Source organism: Melanotaenia boesemani, chromosome 3 (assembly GCF_017639745.1).
Source record: "Melanotaenia boesemani isolate fMelBoe1 chromosome 3, fMelBoe1.pri, whole genome shotgun sequence".
In the NCBI taxonomy this organism is placed as follows: domain Eukaryota; kingdom Metazoa; phylum Chordata; class Actinopteri; order Atheriniformes; family Melanotaeniidae; genus Melanotaenia; species Melanotaenia boesemani.
In genome coordinates this window covers 20,048,311-20,063,225 of record NC_055684.1, presented here as the reverse complement: position 1 = coordinate 20,063,225, position 14,915 = coordinate 20,048,311, and the positions used below count along the sequence as shown (strand labels likewise).

The window sequence follows — 14,915 nt, the reverse complement described above, 5'->3', positions numbered from 1 at the left end:
TTCAGTGTGCTCTGAATTCTCCATTTACAATAATTTTGGATGGTTTCTGAGGGACCTCTCACCTCTTTGCAATGCTGCACAATGGTTTAGCCCACACCTGCACCTGTTGTTGAACTATGTATCCTGCCGGTATCCTACGATGGACAGCCACAGGAGGCAGGGAAAAGTCATATCTTTCCCCAAGAAAAGAAAATCAGGCTACCTAAAAATGCAGTCTGAGCTGATAGCTGTAGCAGGTTGGGATTCATTTGGGGACAACACAGATAAATTAATATCCAAATCAATCAAAGTTATTTCTAGTAATCATTTGACTGAGATGTTGCAGTAAAAAACATTTAAACTTTGTATCAATATTTTATCCCAGTGATCAACTATTTAGTTTTTAGTATCAATGGGATACTAAAAATCCTTGGAATATCAGGATTGTGAATATGCAGCTGTCATCGCTGAAAAACTGAATGCAACAAACCTAAAAAAAACATAATGTTAACATAAAGTCATCTTGAGTTAAAATTGATGAAATGAAACAGAGAATATTCCAACTTTAATGAAGGCAGTCTGTTTATTATTTTACCTACTGTCAATGCAATGAGTCAGATTTAATGAAAAAGGGCTAAGTTATAATAATGATAATAATAATTATTAGTTAATTACTTAAATCAATGCATCAATTAGAAAAATAAAGTTTTCAGGTCATACCATCCACTGGAAAAGTGTTCAGCCAGCATGTTATAAAGCAGGGTACGGAAGAAGAAGGAACACATTTCCATTAATCACTAATATTGTGCCCCAGTAGAGCAACTAGCAATGCCTCTGTTCTTACTTAAATAAATTAGAGCATTGTGAAAGATCACGTATTTTCCTTAAACCCTCATTGATAACTGTATTACAAAGCATTTAAACAATTACAACAATGTACTAAAAACATGTGCAAAATCATAGCTCACCTATAAAATGGCCAGATGTAATTTTTCAATCAAAGTGTTCAAATTCAGACTTTGTAAGCAGTTTTTTGTGTTAAAGGCAACCTTAATATGTATAACTGAGAGAACATGCATGCATTCATTATATGATTTGTAATGCCAGCAAACATTTGCTAATGATATTTGATTTGGGCTTAACATCCAACATGGTTGTGTCATCTCAGTCTCTGACAGATGAACATCTGCAGATATGACTCATTTCATAAATGCAATAATAATTCAAATGTAAGTCGCTTTGGATAAAAGCGTCTGCTAAATGACTGTTGAATAGAAATGTCAGAAATAAAACTAAAATGAAGGTGAAAAAAATAACCAGGTGTTATGATTGTCACCTATAGTTAGAAGTAGTTTGCAGATTAGCTAATAAAGACCTAATTTCTCTCCATCTTTGTGTGTCTGCAGCACAGCACATAATCTGTGTGTTCTCTGTGTGAGGACATGAAGACACACAGTTGCAGTTTCCTCATGTGAAGAAAGTCAGCTTTGAAGATTATTAGATTATTAGAAGATTATTATTAGTGTTAAGAACTTGAAATGTCTCTGAAACATTTATTTTTTTATTTTAACACACTGTCTACTTCAAGGGTGTTTACTTAGGTGTTTGGAGACTTTTTAGATCTCTCGTGGAGACGGGGTTGTTGGCACTGTGAGCCGCCAGCTGCTCATTGTGTTCTTAGCAATAACAGAGCGACGCTCAGTTTGAGCACGATTGTATGGGGATATTTCAGGCTGCGTAATAAAAGTGTTTGCGTGGGACAGGAACTATGGCTGCTCTCAGTCACGAGAAGATGATATGAGAGGCTTCATGTTCCCAAAGGCATTTATCAGAAAAGGTCAGTAAAGTCAGAAGCTTTAAATTCAGCACTTTAAACCATCACAGAACAAGCCAGCATTACACCATTCAATACTAGATGAACAAAGGCAAGGCCATCTTTTAATTAGCAGAATTTAGCTTTATCTTAATTAAAAATGATGCAGCATTAAAAGGTGAAAAAGCATCCGCAGTACGACATCTTTATTTTTATGAGCATCTTTTGGTTTGTTGAAGTGAAGGAACATTTTTCAGGGCGCTGTATTAAATTCTTGTTGAAATTAGTTACATCTTACCACATGGAATTGCTAAATGCCATTGGCGTATGGTTATAGGGTTTTAAATGTCAAAGCTTAATATAATAAACTCTCACTAAAGAGCTGTGTCAGTAATAACAGGAAGCTGTGTGAGTACTGAGAGTGTGAGTGTGTCCTAGGGCCTCACAGGGAGAAATGTCCAGTTGCTTGCAAGGTGGCTCTTGGTCATGCTCGTGAAATGCTACCATTTATGACTTTCCATAACAGACCTTCGCTCAGCTCTGAAAGCGTGCAAACACATGTTGACAATAAAAGTAAAAACTGAAGCCACATGGTAGTTGGCAAACAAGAGCAGTACTCGTGGATTTCCAAAATAGAAAGGTACAATTAAAGACTCACAATATGAAAGATCTAAGTGGTAACATGTGACTGCAGCAAACAAACCATACATGTGCTAAAATAAATTAATGTAATGTGTTATATTACTGGTATAAATACAATCAAAATAGCCCAGTATGTATAAGGGTCTTAATTCATGTCATGCTGTTGTGGAAGAACTCAGGTTTATGTGAAGCGTTTATTTAGTGTGTTGTTATAGACTGATCCATGAGTTAGTTGCATATTAATGCAACAATAAATATAGGCAGGGACAGAGTCTGCAGCAGTATTTACAGTATATTCTTGTCTTGGGGCAAAGATTTAGAAGTCATGTATTGTATTGTTTAGATGAGCTGCTGGAGAAACTCTATAGAGGCCAGTGCTGGGTCAGTTGGTTGTCTTGATCGATGAGGTGTGATATAACTCATATTTTTGTTTTTTGTTTTTTTTTTGCAGACAGTTTTAAACGTGCCATTGTTTATCTGCTGACAAAGTAACCTAATTATGGATTTGTTATCTTTATGTGACTACAGCTTTTTCCAAACTAAGCTTTTCATCAGGAGAGAAAGGAAAAATAGAAATTATTTCAGTATATTTCAATACAGATTGTTTGGCAACAGTGCTTGTGACAGTGATATTTGCATCTACTAAATGAATTTATGTTTGTGCTTACATTAAGAACAAGCACTCCATCTTTATAGGTGTTTTTAGACTTTTAAAGGTAGTTCTTAAAAGCATTTTCTTTACTTCGCATCTTCATACTTTATTTGATTTAATCACATTTTTTCAAACATGCCACAGTAATTAATACACACACAAAAATTGGCAAATACTGCTCCATTTATTGAAGTGGAACGGGCATATCGAGGAGTTCAGGACCACTGCATCGTGTTAATCTGATGAAGTAAGAAGAAGAGAGAAGGAAATATAAAAACCTATTTTTATAAAAGCAGAATTTAACATGTACCAAGCTTTAAACCTTTTTTAAAATTTACCTTTAACAACAAGTTTTGTTGAACACTCCACTCTGCCCAGCGGGTTTTCTGCTACAACAGTGTAATCCCCGCTGTCCTTGGCCCCTACCTTTAGTATCATCATGGAGCAGACCCCACATGTGTTGGTAATGTGGTAGTTAGTGTTGGTGTTGAGGCTGATGTTATTTCTGTACCAGGTAATTCGGGGTCTGGGGTTTCCTGTCACGGCACAGCTCATGTAACACTCGTAGCTTTCTGGACTTTTGTGCATTTTTAGTGGAACAGAGAATGATGGAGGCATCTCAAAACTGCAGCTCTTTGACTCAACAAGCTTCAGAATGAATTTTTCTGAAAGGATACAAGAAGAAGGGTTGTAAGACATAATGATGGATGTCCTTTTGATGGTTATTTTTTTTCTTTGCCTGTTAAAGGACAAATTAATGTGGAACCTTTTCAGAAGCATGGCACTATTTAACAAAATAATAATTTACAATGAAAATAACCTTTCCTTTTGCTGAACAGTGTGATTTACTTATCCACAAAGACACTAGTAGATTCCATATTTGGCTACTCAATATCGTATCCTTAAGTGCACACTGTGGGTATTTTTATGATTGCTCCACTCCTGATGACCAAAGCAACATAAAACTATGACTATGCCCACAGCAACCACTTCAGGACTTAATGACTGAAATAAATAAATCAACTATTTTTTTTACATAGTTGTACTTGTACAGTAGAGAGAGGGGTGGGGGGCAGGATCAGTGGATGAGTAATCCCATTGGAAGTGGATCAGTATCCCAATTCCTATCCAAAGGACATAATAAATAAATAAATAAATAAAAAAAAAATACAACTTTATCAACTTAATGAATGGTTCCTATATGAGGCCTACAGTATGATTTACTGTACACAGCTTAACAGGTCATTTAGAACATGTTTCCTTAGCTGAAGTTATGCATTTGTAACCCAGCAGAAAAGATGTCACTATATTATCATTGCATTTGGTGAAGTGCTGATATTTGATCACATATGATATATGATTGATGCAACTGACCGGCTGTCACAACAAAGTTAATTTATGGATTTTCTTTTAGTTAATTTTTTATGTAATACTTGAGCAATACCTGTGCATGAAGACATTTATATTTTGTCTTTGGCACATTTTGCTTACCATGACACTTTTAGAAGATACAAACAAAACAAAACAAAACAAACAAACAAACAAAAAAAAGAATATTGAAATGGTGCCACATTTATGGACGATTTAATCTGAAATTCTGAACACAAAATGTTCTGGAGGAGGTAATAAGTTCAGCCTCAGTTACCATGGTAATGAAGTCAAGTTAAGAGAGACACCTTCGTGACACTGTATCTTGCTCATCATAGCTTATTAAGCTACTACTTTAATTTAGTTGTAAAGTGCTTTAGAAGCTGTTCCAGGAGCGGATTCAAATTATCCCAATGGAGACAAAGCAAAAACTTTGTTATGCAAATCTTATTGTTTGATAGAAATACAGCAGTAAGTATTAGTTAACTAACATTTGTAGTATAACATTTATTTATAAAATAATATTTGCTAATATTTAATATAACTAGAATGGGTAGTTTTGTATCATGTAAAGTAATTCTTCAATGTTTGTGTCAAGATCTTGGCAATCTTGCAAAGATCTGACCACAAATGTTACAGATGTGAACAAGAAATATCAGTAAACCTAATATCAGGTGTGAGTACCTATGAGTCGACGGTGAATAGTGGCTAAAAAATAATTCTAGGATTAATACAAAGTGTTTGGAGAAAAGAAAGCATTGCAGTCCTGAAAGACAATGTTTTGTAAACTAAATCTCAATGAAAGGTGGATCAGGCAACACGACAGCAATTTACAACTACAAATGGTGGTTTAGGAATAATCAATAGTGGATTTTTGAAAGGCCATGTCAAGGTTTTGACCGTAATCTAGCAGGAATGTAGTGTAGGAACTCAAACAGTTTATATAAAGAAAAAGAGCTGAAGTTGCTGCAGAATGATGTATAAAACTGACTGGAAATGTTTAGCTGCTGGACAGAAGAGTCGCTATACCTGTATTTAGATGTGGATGGATTTTGTTTTAAATTACACTGGGCCTAAAAAGAATACTTTAAATGATTGTTATTGAAACTTGCCTTTCTTCTTGTTCACTTCCCAGACTGCTGACTCAGAGTGTTCAGAAACCCCCATGTCATTCTTGGCATAGATCCGGAACTTATACTGCCTTCCTGGCATGATGTTTATGGCAGTGAACTTGTTATTGAAGAGATGGTCAGCCACGGTGTGCCAAGTTCGTTTAACTGAATCACGCTTGGCAATCATGTAGTGCAGCCTGTCATCTTTCTTCTCATCTGGAGATGGAGTCCATGAAACTGTTACTGTTCCTGACACGTTCTCCTCCAGCTCTACAGGGCCTGGAGGCTTGGGGTCGTCTGAACACAAGAAGAAAACCATTTAGTATATTAATGTTTACACTTATGTTGACTATAGTGGGAATGCATATATATTTTTTTGTGTGGATATTGACATTTTCTGTAATATAGCTATGATTTGCAGTTTACAAACAAATTGCATTAAGTTTGTGAGACAATCCTACAAAAAGTATGCATTAAACCACAATCCACACAGCCTTTTACCTTTAACTTGATTGAGTTGATTGACTTCATGGATAAGTCAACATTTTCACTGTACCTGTGACTCTTATCTCAACACTGGAGGTATCCTGACCAACAAGGTTCTTGACAATGATAGTGTACACCCCAGTGTCATGGCGCTCTGCTGATGGGATCAGTAACTGTGATGAAGCATCCGTGTTGCTCACAGTCACATTTTTGGCTACAGGCAAGCCATCTTTTAGCCATTTGATGGTTGGTATTGGTGAAGCCTGTCAACAACAGCAGAGTTAAGATATGGTTCATTTTTGTGTTTTTGTCAAGCAGCTGATCTGACTCTCTTGACTCAAGCGATTTGTTTTTTTACTATTTTTTTATTTGTATTTTTAAGTTTTTTTTTTTAAATTAAGATTTAAATTAAGATTCACATAGTTAATTTTAAGCAGGTAATGTTTAAAAAAGAAAAAGATGTTTTATTAATGTTATGAAATATTTCAAGCATAACTTAATGCACAATTTAGAGAATCTCACTGTTTTAAAAGAAGCATGTTAGCATTGAATGTTCAGATGGCTGATGTGTGTTCAGCATGTTTGAATATTGGTTGTGGGTCACCCCAAGGCTCAGTATTGGAACGGGAATTATTTTTGTTGTGTATATATATATATATATATATATACATATATATATCAGACTGTGGAACAGTATGGGTGAGGAGTTAAAAGAGTTAAAATTATTATTATTGTTGTTATTATTATTATATATTATTGTACAAGTATTATTTTTATCGCGGTTTTTATGTTATTTTTGTTGTTTTGGTTATTATTACTATAATTAGTCTTAATTATATTACTCTTTCTTTGGCTGTTATGTTCATTTGTTAAATCTGTTTGTGATTCATTTTGTCTGCTATGAAGCTAAAAGGATGGTGATAATAATTATAATGAAGAATTTTACTGTTCTTGTTAAGATTTTGTACACGTACAGAAAATGCATGAAATGTGGGGAAGCAGGATAATTGAAAAGAAAAGACATTGACACAAGGGAGAAGGGGTGGGATTCAATAAGCTCAGACTCCTTCCCACTCCTTTTTGAACACTGATGTATTTAGTTAGGTGTTTTTTGTTTTGTACTGTTCAAAAAAAAAAGAAAGAAAATGAAAATGAAAAAAAAAACACTAAGGACAGCCAGTCCTGTTAATATACAACACTGGATTTTGCATTTTAATGCTTAAAGTTTTTGTATGATTATTGTACCAAACCTGAAAGTTGAAGTTGATACGTGTCGCGTTCCCAGCTCTCACTACCACAAAGTTCTTCATTTTTTTGTCAGTGAACTGAGGTTTTACTGTGGTGATGAGGGAAGAGTGTTAGAATTCTTTTTTTCTTTTTCTTTTATCTTCGTCTAAGAATTTCCTTTGACTCACCTGGAGGAGGCATTGCAATGATGTAGTTGTCCAACTCTTGAGGTTCACTATCTCCACCCTCATTGGTGGCCACAACTCTTACCCAGTACATGGCCATAGACTTCAGACCCACAATAGTAAAGGAGGTTATTATGATTGGTGTGGAGTTACAGCGACCCCACTCAGGGTTTTCTGCAGGTCTGAGCTCTACAAAATATCCTTTGGCTTCATCTTGGACACCTTCCTCCTCAACAGGTTTGGTCCAGCCAAGTGATAAGGTAGTATATGTAGAGTCTGTCACCTTCAGGTCAATAACTTTACCAGGAGGTTCTGAAATAATAATAACGTGCCATTATACGTTGAGTTATAAGTAACTAAGAATTAATGTGTCGAAATATAACTTTTATACAAAGTTTACTCACTTTTTGGATCTCTTGCAACCACAAATTCAGAAGGTGTGCTTGGCTCTCCAGCACCGGACATGTTTATAGCGGAAACCCGAAACTCATACTCAATTCCTTCAACTACATCTTTTACTCCAAACTCTTTTCCTGTTGACATGATAAACATTAGAGTTAATAGTTGGAAATATAAACAGGAAAGTCTTGACTCTTGTAGTGTATGTCTCTTTACAACATCTGTGTTCAAACACTAAACAAAATCACTGATTATAAAACCTAACCTTTAACAGGCTCATTAGGTGGGTTAACCATGCCCCACAGATTACTGCCTTTCTTGCGTTTCTCCACATTGTATCCTAAAATATTTGTTCCTCCAGTATTAGCAGGTGGAGTCCAGGCGAGGTTGATGCAGTCTTTGAAAGCACTAATAATTTTTGGTGTAGATGGAGGTCCAGGGTACGCTATAAAGGACAATCAAATTTAAAAATGCCTTCACAATATTAAACCTTTCGCAACAAAATGTTTGGGACTTCTGAGAAAACTTACCCTTTGTCCCTGCTTGGATGTCATCAGTCTCCATCATTTCACTGATGCCTTGATCAGTCTCAGCTCTGATGTGGTAGCAGTATTTTCTTCCATGATCCACGTCAGTGTCCCGGTATTTGGGCTCTGGGCCAATTTTTCCCAGCTTCTTCCAGCTGTTGCGTCCAATTTGCTGACGCTCCAGAATGTAGTCGGTTATAAGTGAACCTCCATTGTCTTTGGGAGGTCTCCACTTGACGTCAATGCAAGAGGCTGAAGCTTCAACAATATCCACAGGGCCAAGTGGTACTGTTGGTTTGTCTGTAGTAAAATAAAATGAACAAACTGTAATTATCCTAATTTAATATCTATTTTTTATTAATTAAAACATGCAGTGGACAAACTATACCTAGAACAATAAGCTGGGATGTGGCCTCAGTTGTTCCACACTCATTTTTAATCTTAATCTTTATTTCTCCACTGGCTCTGCGTTGGCACTTGGTTAGCAGCAGGCGGCTGTGTGAGGAAGACTTCTCAATCCTGATATGCGTGTCCTCCATCAGCTCTTCACCATCACTGTACCACTGGATTTTCATGGGTTCGCGGCCAACAAATGACAGCTTGAATGCTGCATCTTTTCCACTTTTAATAATAATTGGTTTCTTGAACTCGGCAAGGTCATCAGGGTCGATTCTTGGGGGATCTAGGACGAAAACAAAAAAAATAATAAAACAAACAAACAAACAAACAAACAAAAAAAAAGTAAACAAAAAGCCAATACATATATGTAAATACACACACACACACACACACACATATGATAAACTGCTGAGGTAATTGCAATAATGTCAGACATATTTTTAGTTTAGCTGCCCTTTTGATTCGCTTGAGTTGCCAAGTAAAACCACATTACATCACCTTCTACATTTAATACGGCCTCAGTTTTACGCCCATCAGCTTCACATTTGAACTTCCCAGCATCTTCTTCTTTGCAGTTTCTGATAATTAATTTGCGATGAACCCCATCTTTAACTATGAGGATATCGTCTGTGGCTGTTATCTGAAATGTAAACACACACAGTCCACACACACATACATAAACATCTTAAAATCTCAAAAGGTTAAAGTTAAAACTGTTATTTGATAATAACATATGTGATTTGATATATTTGTATGCTCTTCACCTCTTTTCCATCTTTATACCAAACTGCATCACAGTCCTCCCTGCTGAGCTTGCAGACCAGTTCTGCATCAGTACCAATGATAGCAGTAACATCTGACAGTCCACTGGTGAAGTAAACCCCCGGGTCTAGAAGAAGTATAACCTTATCAGTGATTTGAAACATTGAATATACACACATCATTGTGTTCTAATAGATCTTACCAATAACAGTATCAGGAACGAGTGGGCCTGTTCTCACTCTTTTTCTTCTCTCTTGTACAGGCTCCTCCTCTTCAGCACCAGCATCTTCCTCCTTTGTGGGTGCATGTTCTCCTGGTGCAGATGCTTCTTCCTCCTCCTCTTCTACATCTTCCTCTTCTTCCTCTGCAGGAGTGGGTTCTGTTTTATCTGCTTTATCTTCACCTGCTGCTGCTTTTGGCTCTGCCTTTGCCTTTTTCTTTGGTTTGGCTTTTGGCTCTGCTTTCACTTTGTTTTCACTATCAGCGTTTGCTGCGGCAGCGGCCGCTGCAGCTGCAGCAGCAGCCGCTGCCGCCTCCTCCTCTGCTTTTGCCTTTGCCTTTGCAATCAATTCTTCTCTCTCTTTCTGTAGTTTCGCCTGTTGCTCCTGTGCAATCTTGAGAAGGTCTTCTCCACCACCTCCTGCTCGAGTCGTCTTTCGGGCTTTCTTCTTTCCAGCCATGCTTGGATCTTTGTCAGCTAATACAGAATACACAGTGTTGGGACAGCTAGTATTATTTGACATTTAAAGTGTTTTTTTTTTTTTTTTTTTGTAACTGGACCACATTTTCTATGTAAATTCTCTTTCAGCTCAGAAAGTACTTGCTGTCAGATTTATATTAAGTGAGATCAGGGTCACTGAAATACTTAGCCTTAGCATGCAGATGTTAAAAATTGCCAACAACTGACATTTCTTGAAATATGATCTCCTAAACAGCCAGATATGATCAGAATAAGCATTATACTTCATAACAGTTTGATAATATGGCTGTAAATAACACAGCCCCCTAAAGGGATATTTAGCTGAAAAAGGAAAAGGTGAAACTTTAAAAAACAACAAAACAAAAAAAAAACAAAAAAACAAACAAAAAAAAAAACTCTGTCAGATGCTAATAACCTCTCTTTGTCTGCTGTTCTCACTGAGTATCAGTCTAACATCAGTTATTTTTGTTTCCATTGATGATTTACCCTCAAAAACAGATGATACGGTTCAAGTTAAAAACAATCTCTGTATGTCCTTTTAATCAACCTGTTTTAATGTGGACAATTTAGAATGATTAAACTGTACCTTCCACGATGAGCCAGGCATTGCAGGACTTAAGTCCAGCTGTAGCTGCATAAATTCCTTTGTCCAATGGCAGGCAGTCCTTCACCACCAGGGTGTGAATCAGCATGTCTTCTGATACAGTTATGTCATATTTGTCTCCCTGCTCCAGTGGGACATTCTTGCCCACCCAGTTGATCTTTTTCATTGGTTGTGAGAGCACACACTGAAACACAGCATCCTCTCTTTCCTCTGCCTTCACATCCTGAATTTTAACCAGAAATTCTGCAGTGGGAACTAAAGAAGGCATGAAAATGACAGTTTAGCACAGGATGCTAACAGGACTCTGTTCACTGAGAAATTTGTGCAGTGCTAGTCTTTATGAATTGTTGGTTGGTATGGTGTATAAGCAGAGTGCTGTTGGGCATCTTACGTTTTAACTCAGTTGAAAAAATTTTAACGCCATCAACTTCCACTTGGTAGAATCCTGCATCCTCTGGATCAATGCCATTTATGCTAAACATAAACTTCTTTCCCACTTGCTTCAATCCGTGTTTTATCTCTGTGTCGACATCAAAAGGAATCATTACTCCATCCTGTTTAAACATAGGAAGCCGTTAAAGGCACAATAAAGCACACATGTTAGCAGATGACATATCACTTGCAGTGGTATATCATCAGCAAAGAAAGTAAGTTGCTCTTTAAAGTAAAACGGCTTACCTTGAATAGAAAAATTTTGCTTGTGGGGTCTTTGAGTGACATTTCAATTTCAAACTCTGCACCACCATCAGGTTTCATTTCAATGGGTTTTAGGCAAGCAAATTTTTCAATAACCTACAATGAATGAAATCAGAATGCTGGTTAGTGTAAATATATTATTTTTGTACATTTTTTAGATATTTTGTGTATCATCAACCTTAGGCTGTCATGACTCTGCAGACTCAGATGAAGCTGAGACAAACCTTCTCTTTTTCCTGCTCCCTCTCTATCTTCTTCTCATTTAGTTTCTTCAGCATCCAACGGAAATCAGTGATGCCATATTGTGCACAGATGCTCTCGTAATCTTTTTTGTCTGCACTCAGCAACAGTTCCCAAAATTTATCATCAATTTCCAGCTTTGTTTCTTCTCTTGGCTCAAGGTCCGCCCTCCAAAACCAAATGGAATGTCATTAAGTATCTTACAGAACAAAATGGAATAGATAAACTAAATACTAAATAAACATGAAAACCTGTAAAGAAATACTGCATCATCATGTTCTGTATTGGATAATTGACTTTCCACTTACGTGCTTTTTAATCTCATTTTGAAATCTTCAGGTAACTCCCGTACAGCTAAAACACAACCAGCCTCATTGTTACCACGGTCCATAGAATAACCACTGGTTAACAATAAATGTTGGTTGTTTACCTGTTCGTGATTGTTGCATGGCTTTGCTCTTCTTGAAGCCAACTACAATCACAGTGAAGTTGTAATTAATACGTATAATTTCATTTGAGTGGATGTATGATGAAATAAAGTGACATATCCCACCTTCAATGACGTTGAGAGTAGCAGTAACGACAGCTTTTCCATACTCATTTCTGGCAAAACACTTGTAGGTGTCGGCTTGGCCAACAGACACGTCAGGCATCTATCAATCAATACATCTGTTTGTTATTCAGTCACATTTTATTGGTCTGTCATTTAATGTCGTGTTTAGCAATAAAAAACCAGATATCAAACAATTTTACCTGTAGTTGGTGTTCACCAGAAATTGAATCAAATGTTATTTTGTACCCCTCTTCATCAATTTCCCCATTATTTCTCGCCCAGGTCACAGTTGGTGTTGGGTTACCGGTAATTATTGCTCTGAAGATGGCCAATTTTCCTACAGGAACAGCAGCAAGAATAAAAAAAATGCTGTGTCATCTTAGAGGAAATTACTACCAAACAAAATGGAATTGTGATTAGAGAGTTTAGCTACCTTCTTGTATAGTTAGAGCGATGGGTTTCCTAGTGAAATCTGGGGTGGTCATGCCTGGAGGCAATTCCTCCACATACTGGGTGATCATAACTCCAGGAACCCTCGACCTCTTTTTAATTTTCACTGTCATTAAATGATGCAGTTACAGATTGTGTAATCTCCAGAAAGTTTCTAAAAAGTAACATACTTTTAAAGGCAGCCTTTGTTGTGACTTACCCTGCCCGGGAGCAGTTGGCTGCTCATCCTTAGCTTTAGGAATCTTAAACATCTTGAAACCAGCTTCTCTGTTTACGCAAACATATCACAATGCTTTTAAAACACACAAAAAATGTCCTTTTGGCAAATCACTTCAATTAATTTTCACTTTCATTTCTTGATTCATTGAGAGGCTTATTTATTTCCATATCAGTTCAAAACATAAGAAGTGTGTTCCAACATCACTCGTTGTCTAAAGCACTTTTGGCGCCCATGAGAATTCCCATCTGTCATACAAGTAATTTACGTGTTACAGTTGGTCTGAATCTGCACTGGGTGTCACTTATCATTGATAAATATGGGGGCTTCATAATTAGGCCTTCCTGTCTCATATAAGGAAATACCACAGTCAAGTATGCATGATCAAATATATTTGTTTGTCTTTAGATATATCACTAAATCAGACTTGTTCTGAGATTAATAAATTACTACTACTACTGCTACTACTACCACTACACTTGTTTGTCATCAACCCCCAAAAATGATCTTTCAATTGAACAAAAACATAATCACTAAACACCCAGCATCCCTTTTTATAGGTCAAATAATCACTCATATGAGAAAAAACAGAAGCACTCGTTAGACTGCAGTTTCATAATTTATATTAAAAATTATTTGACTAAAATGGTATAAGTAGAACATTAACCTGCAAGTGAATTACTGAAGCACTTTGTGGTTTTAATGGGACATCTTTTCTAACAAAAATGTTAATAAACTTAATTAAATTCAATCACTTATAGATTTTATTCAAGAAGTATAAGATTTCATTGGGTTAATGTTGTATATTCATATCACTTTTGTTGTGACATAAACAACTTAAACCTTTTGTTATGTAAACAGATCAGTTTTTTTTTTATTTTTTCATGAGCTGAATGACTGTTTTAGGCCTTAATTAGACATAATAGCTACTTAAACTAATTAATCTAATTCAAATAAAGCATGCAAATCTCCATTGGTCAATGAAGTACCTGCATATTTTACAGTTTTGTAGATGTGTTGAGCTGCTGTCAAGCTAAATTTGTCTGAGAGAAAATAGCTTTGCCAGGGGTGTTATGTGTGTACTGATTTATGAATGCCAGGTCTGTGTCTTAAATTTCTGAGCTCCCGCTAATAACACAGCATGGACTTTTACTTTATTTTGTGCCATAAAATGCTTTATATTAGTTTTGCAAAGCTTTATGACCCTTATTAGGAAAATATTGAAGGAATTTGATTATGAAGACATGGATTAGTGTTTGTATGTGAAGTCTTAAAAATTTGCTTAGTTTGTACAACCACTTCAGCAATGAGATATTGGTTACACAATGTATCATACTCTGCTGCTAATTGAATGGTTATATATTATGTAATCAGACTATGAATGTTCTGATCTCCCTAAAAACATAGCTATAAATGGAATTGATATGGTTCAGTTTTATTATCCAGTATTAGTATTTAGTATGAACTATCCAAACAAATTGTACTGTGTTTAATTTTAACAGAAGTTTTGATTTCAGTTAACTCATTGGAGTTTACATCTATTAAACACAAATTTATAAAATCATGCAAAGTTCTGTCAAACACATTGAGCATAGAGGTTGTAAAAAGAAGAAGAAGAAAAAAAGAAATCCAAGCACATGCTATGAAGTACATATCTTTCCTAATCCTTGTGAAATGTACTTACTATTTTTCAAGTAAACTGCTATGCACTGCTGTCTGTTGCCAGCCAGGTTCCTCCTGATCCCTGAGTGTGGGCTCTTCGTTTTAAGAGGCCATAAAGACTTTCAAAGACACTCAGAGCAACCTTACCCACTCTGTCTCTTGCGGATAGATTTACTGACATACTCCCTACCCCTAAAGTGCTTTAGGTTCTTGAAAAGGGGACACCCAAAGCAATGCAGCAG

The 14,915-nt window shown here is 36.3% G+C and overlaps 1 protein-coding gene across 2 annotated transcripts; it reads right to left on the bottom strand.

Annotated features, from left to right (window-relative positions):
- Window positions 1-3,238: 3,238 nt before the first annotated feature.
- LOC121636847 (immunoglobulin-like and fibronectin type III domain-containing protein 1) lies at window positions 3,239-14,732 on the bottom strand. 2 transcript variants are annotated; one of them, XM_041980677.1, is made up of 24 exons: window positions 14,696-14,732; window positions 12,994-13,061; window positions 12,778-12,900; window positions 12,545-12,681; window positions 12,345-12,444; window positions 12,222-12,263; window positions 12,100-12,145; window positions 11,776-11,959; window positions 11,534-11,647; window positions 11,247-11,409; window positions 10,838-11,110; window positions 9,754-10,248; window positions 9,554-9,678; window positions 9,288-9,429; window positions 8,779-9,072; window positions 8,394-8,690; window positions 8,129-8,308; window positions 7,869-7,997; window positions 7,468-7,776; window positions 7,303-7,388; window positions 6,123-6,315; window positions 5,567-5,863; window positions 3,425-3,751; window positions 3,239-3,325 (listed from the first exon to the last, which is right to left on the bottom strand). In XM_041980677.1, exons 2-24 carry the CDS (start codon window positions 13,043-13,045, stop codon window positions 3,321-3,323), a joined length of 4,113 nt encoding a protein of 1,370 aa, XP_041836611.1. In that variant the 5' UTR covers window positions 13,046-13,061; window positions 14,696-14,732; the 3' UTR covers window positions 3,239-3,320. The 2 variants fall into 2 exon arrangements, with proteins under 2 accessions (XP_041836611.1, XP_041836612.1); XM_041980678.1 differs by lacking the exon at window positions 3,239-3,325 and having other exon boundaries at window positions 3,460-3,512; window positions 3,598-3,751.
- Between the last annotated feature and the right edge of the window lie 183 nt (window positions 14,733-14,915).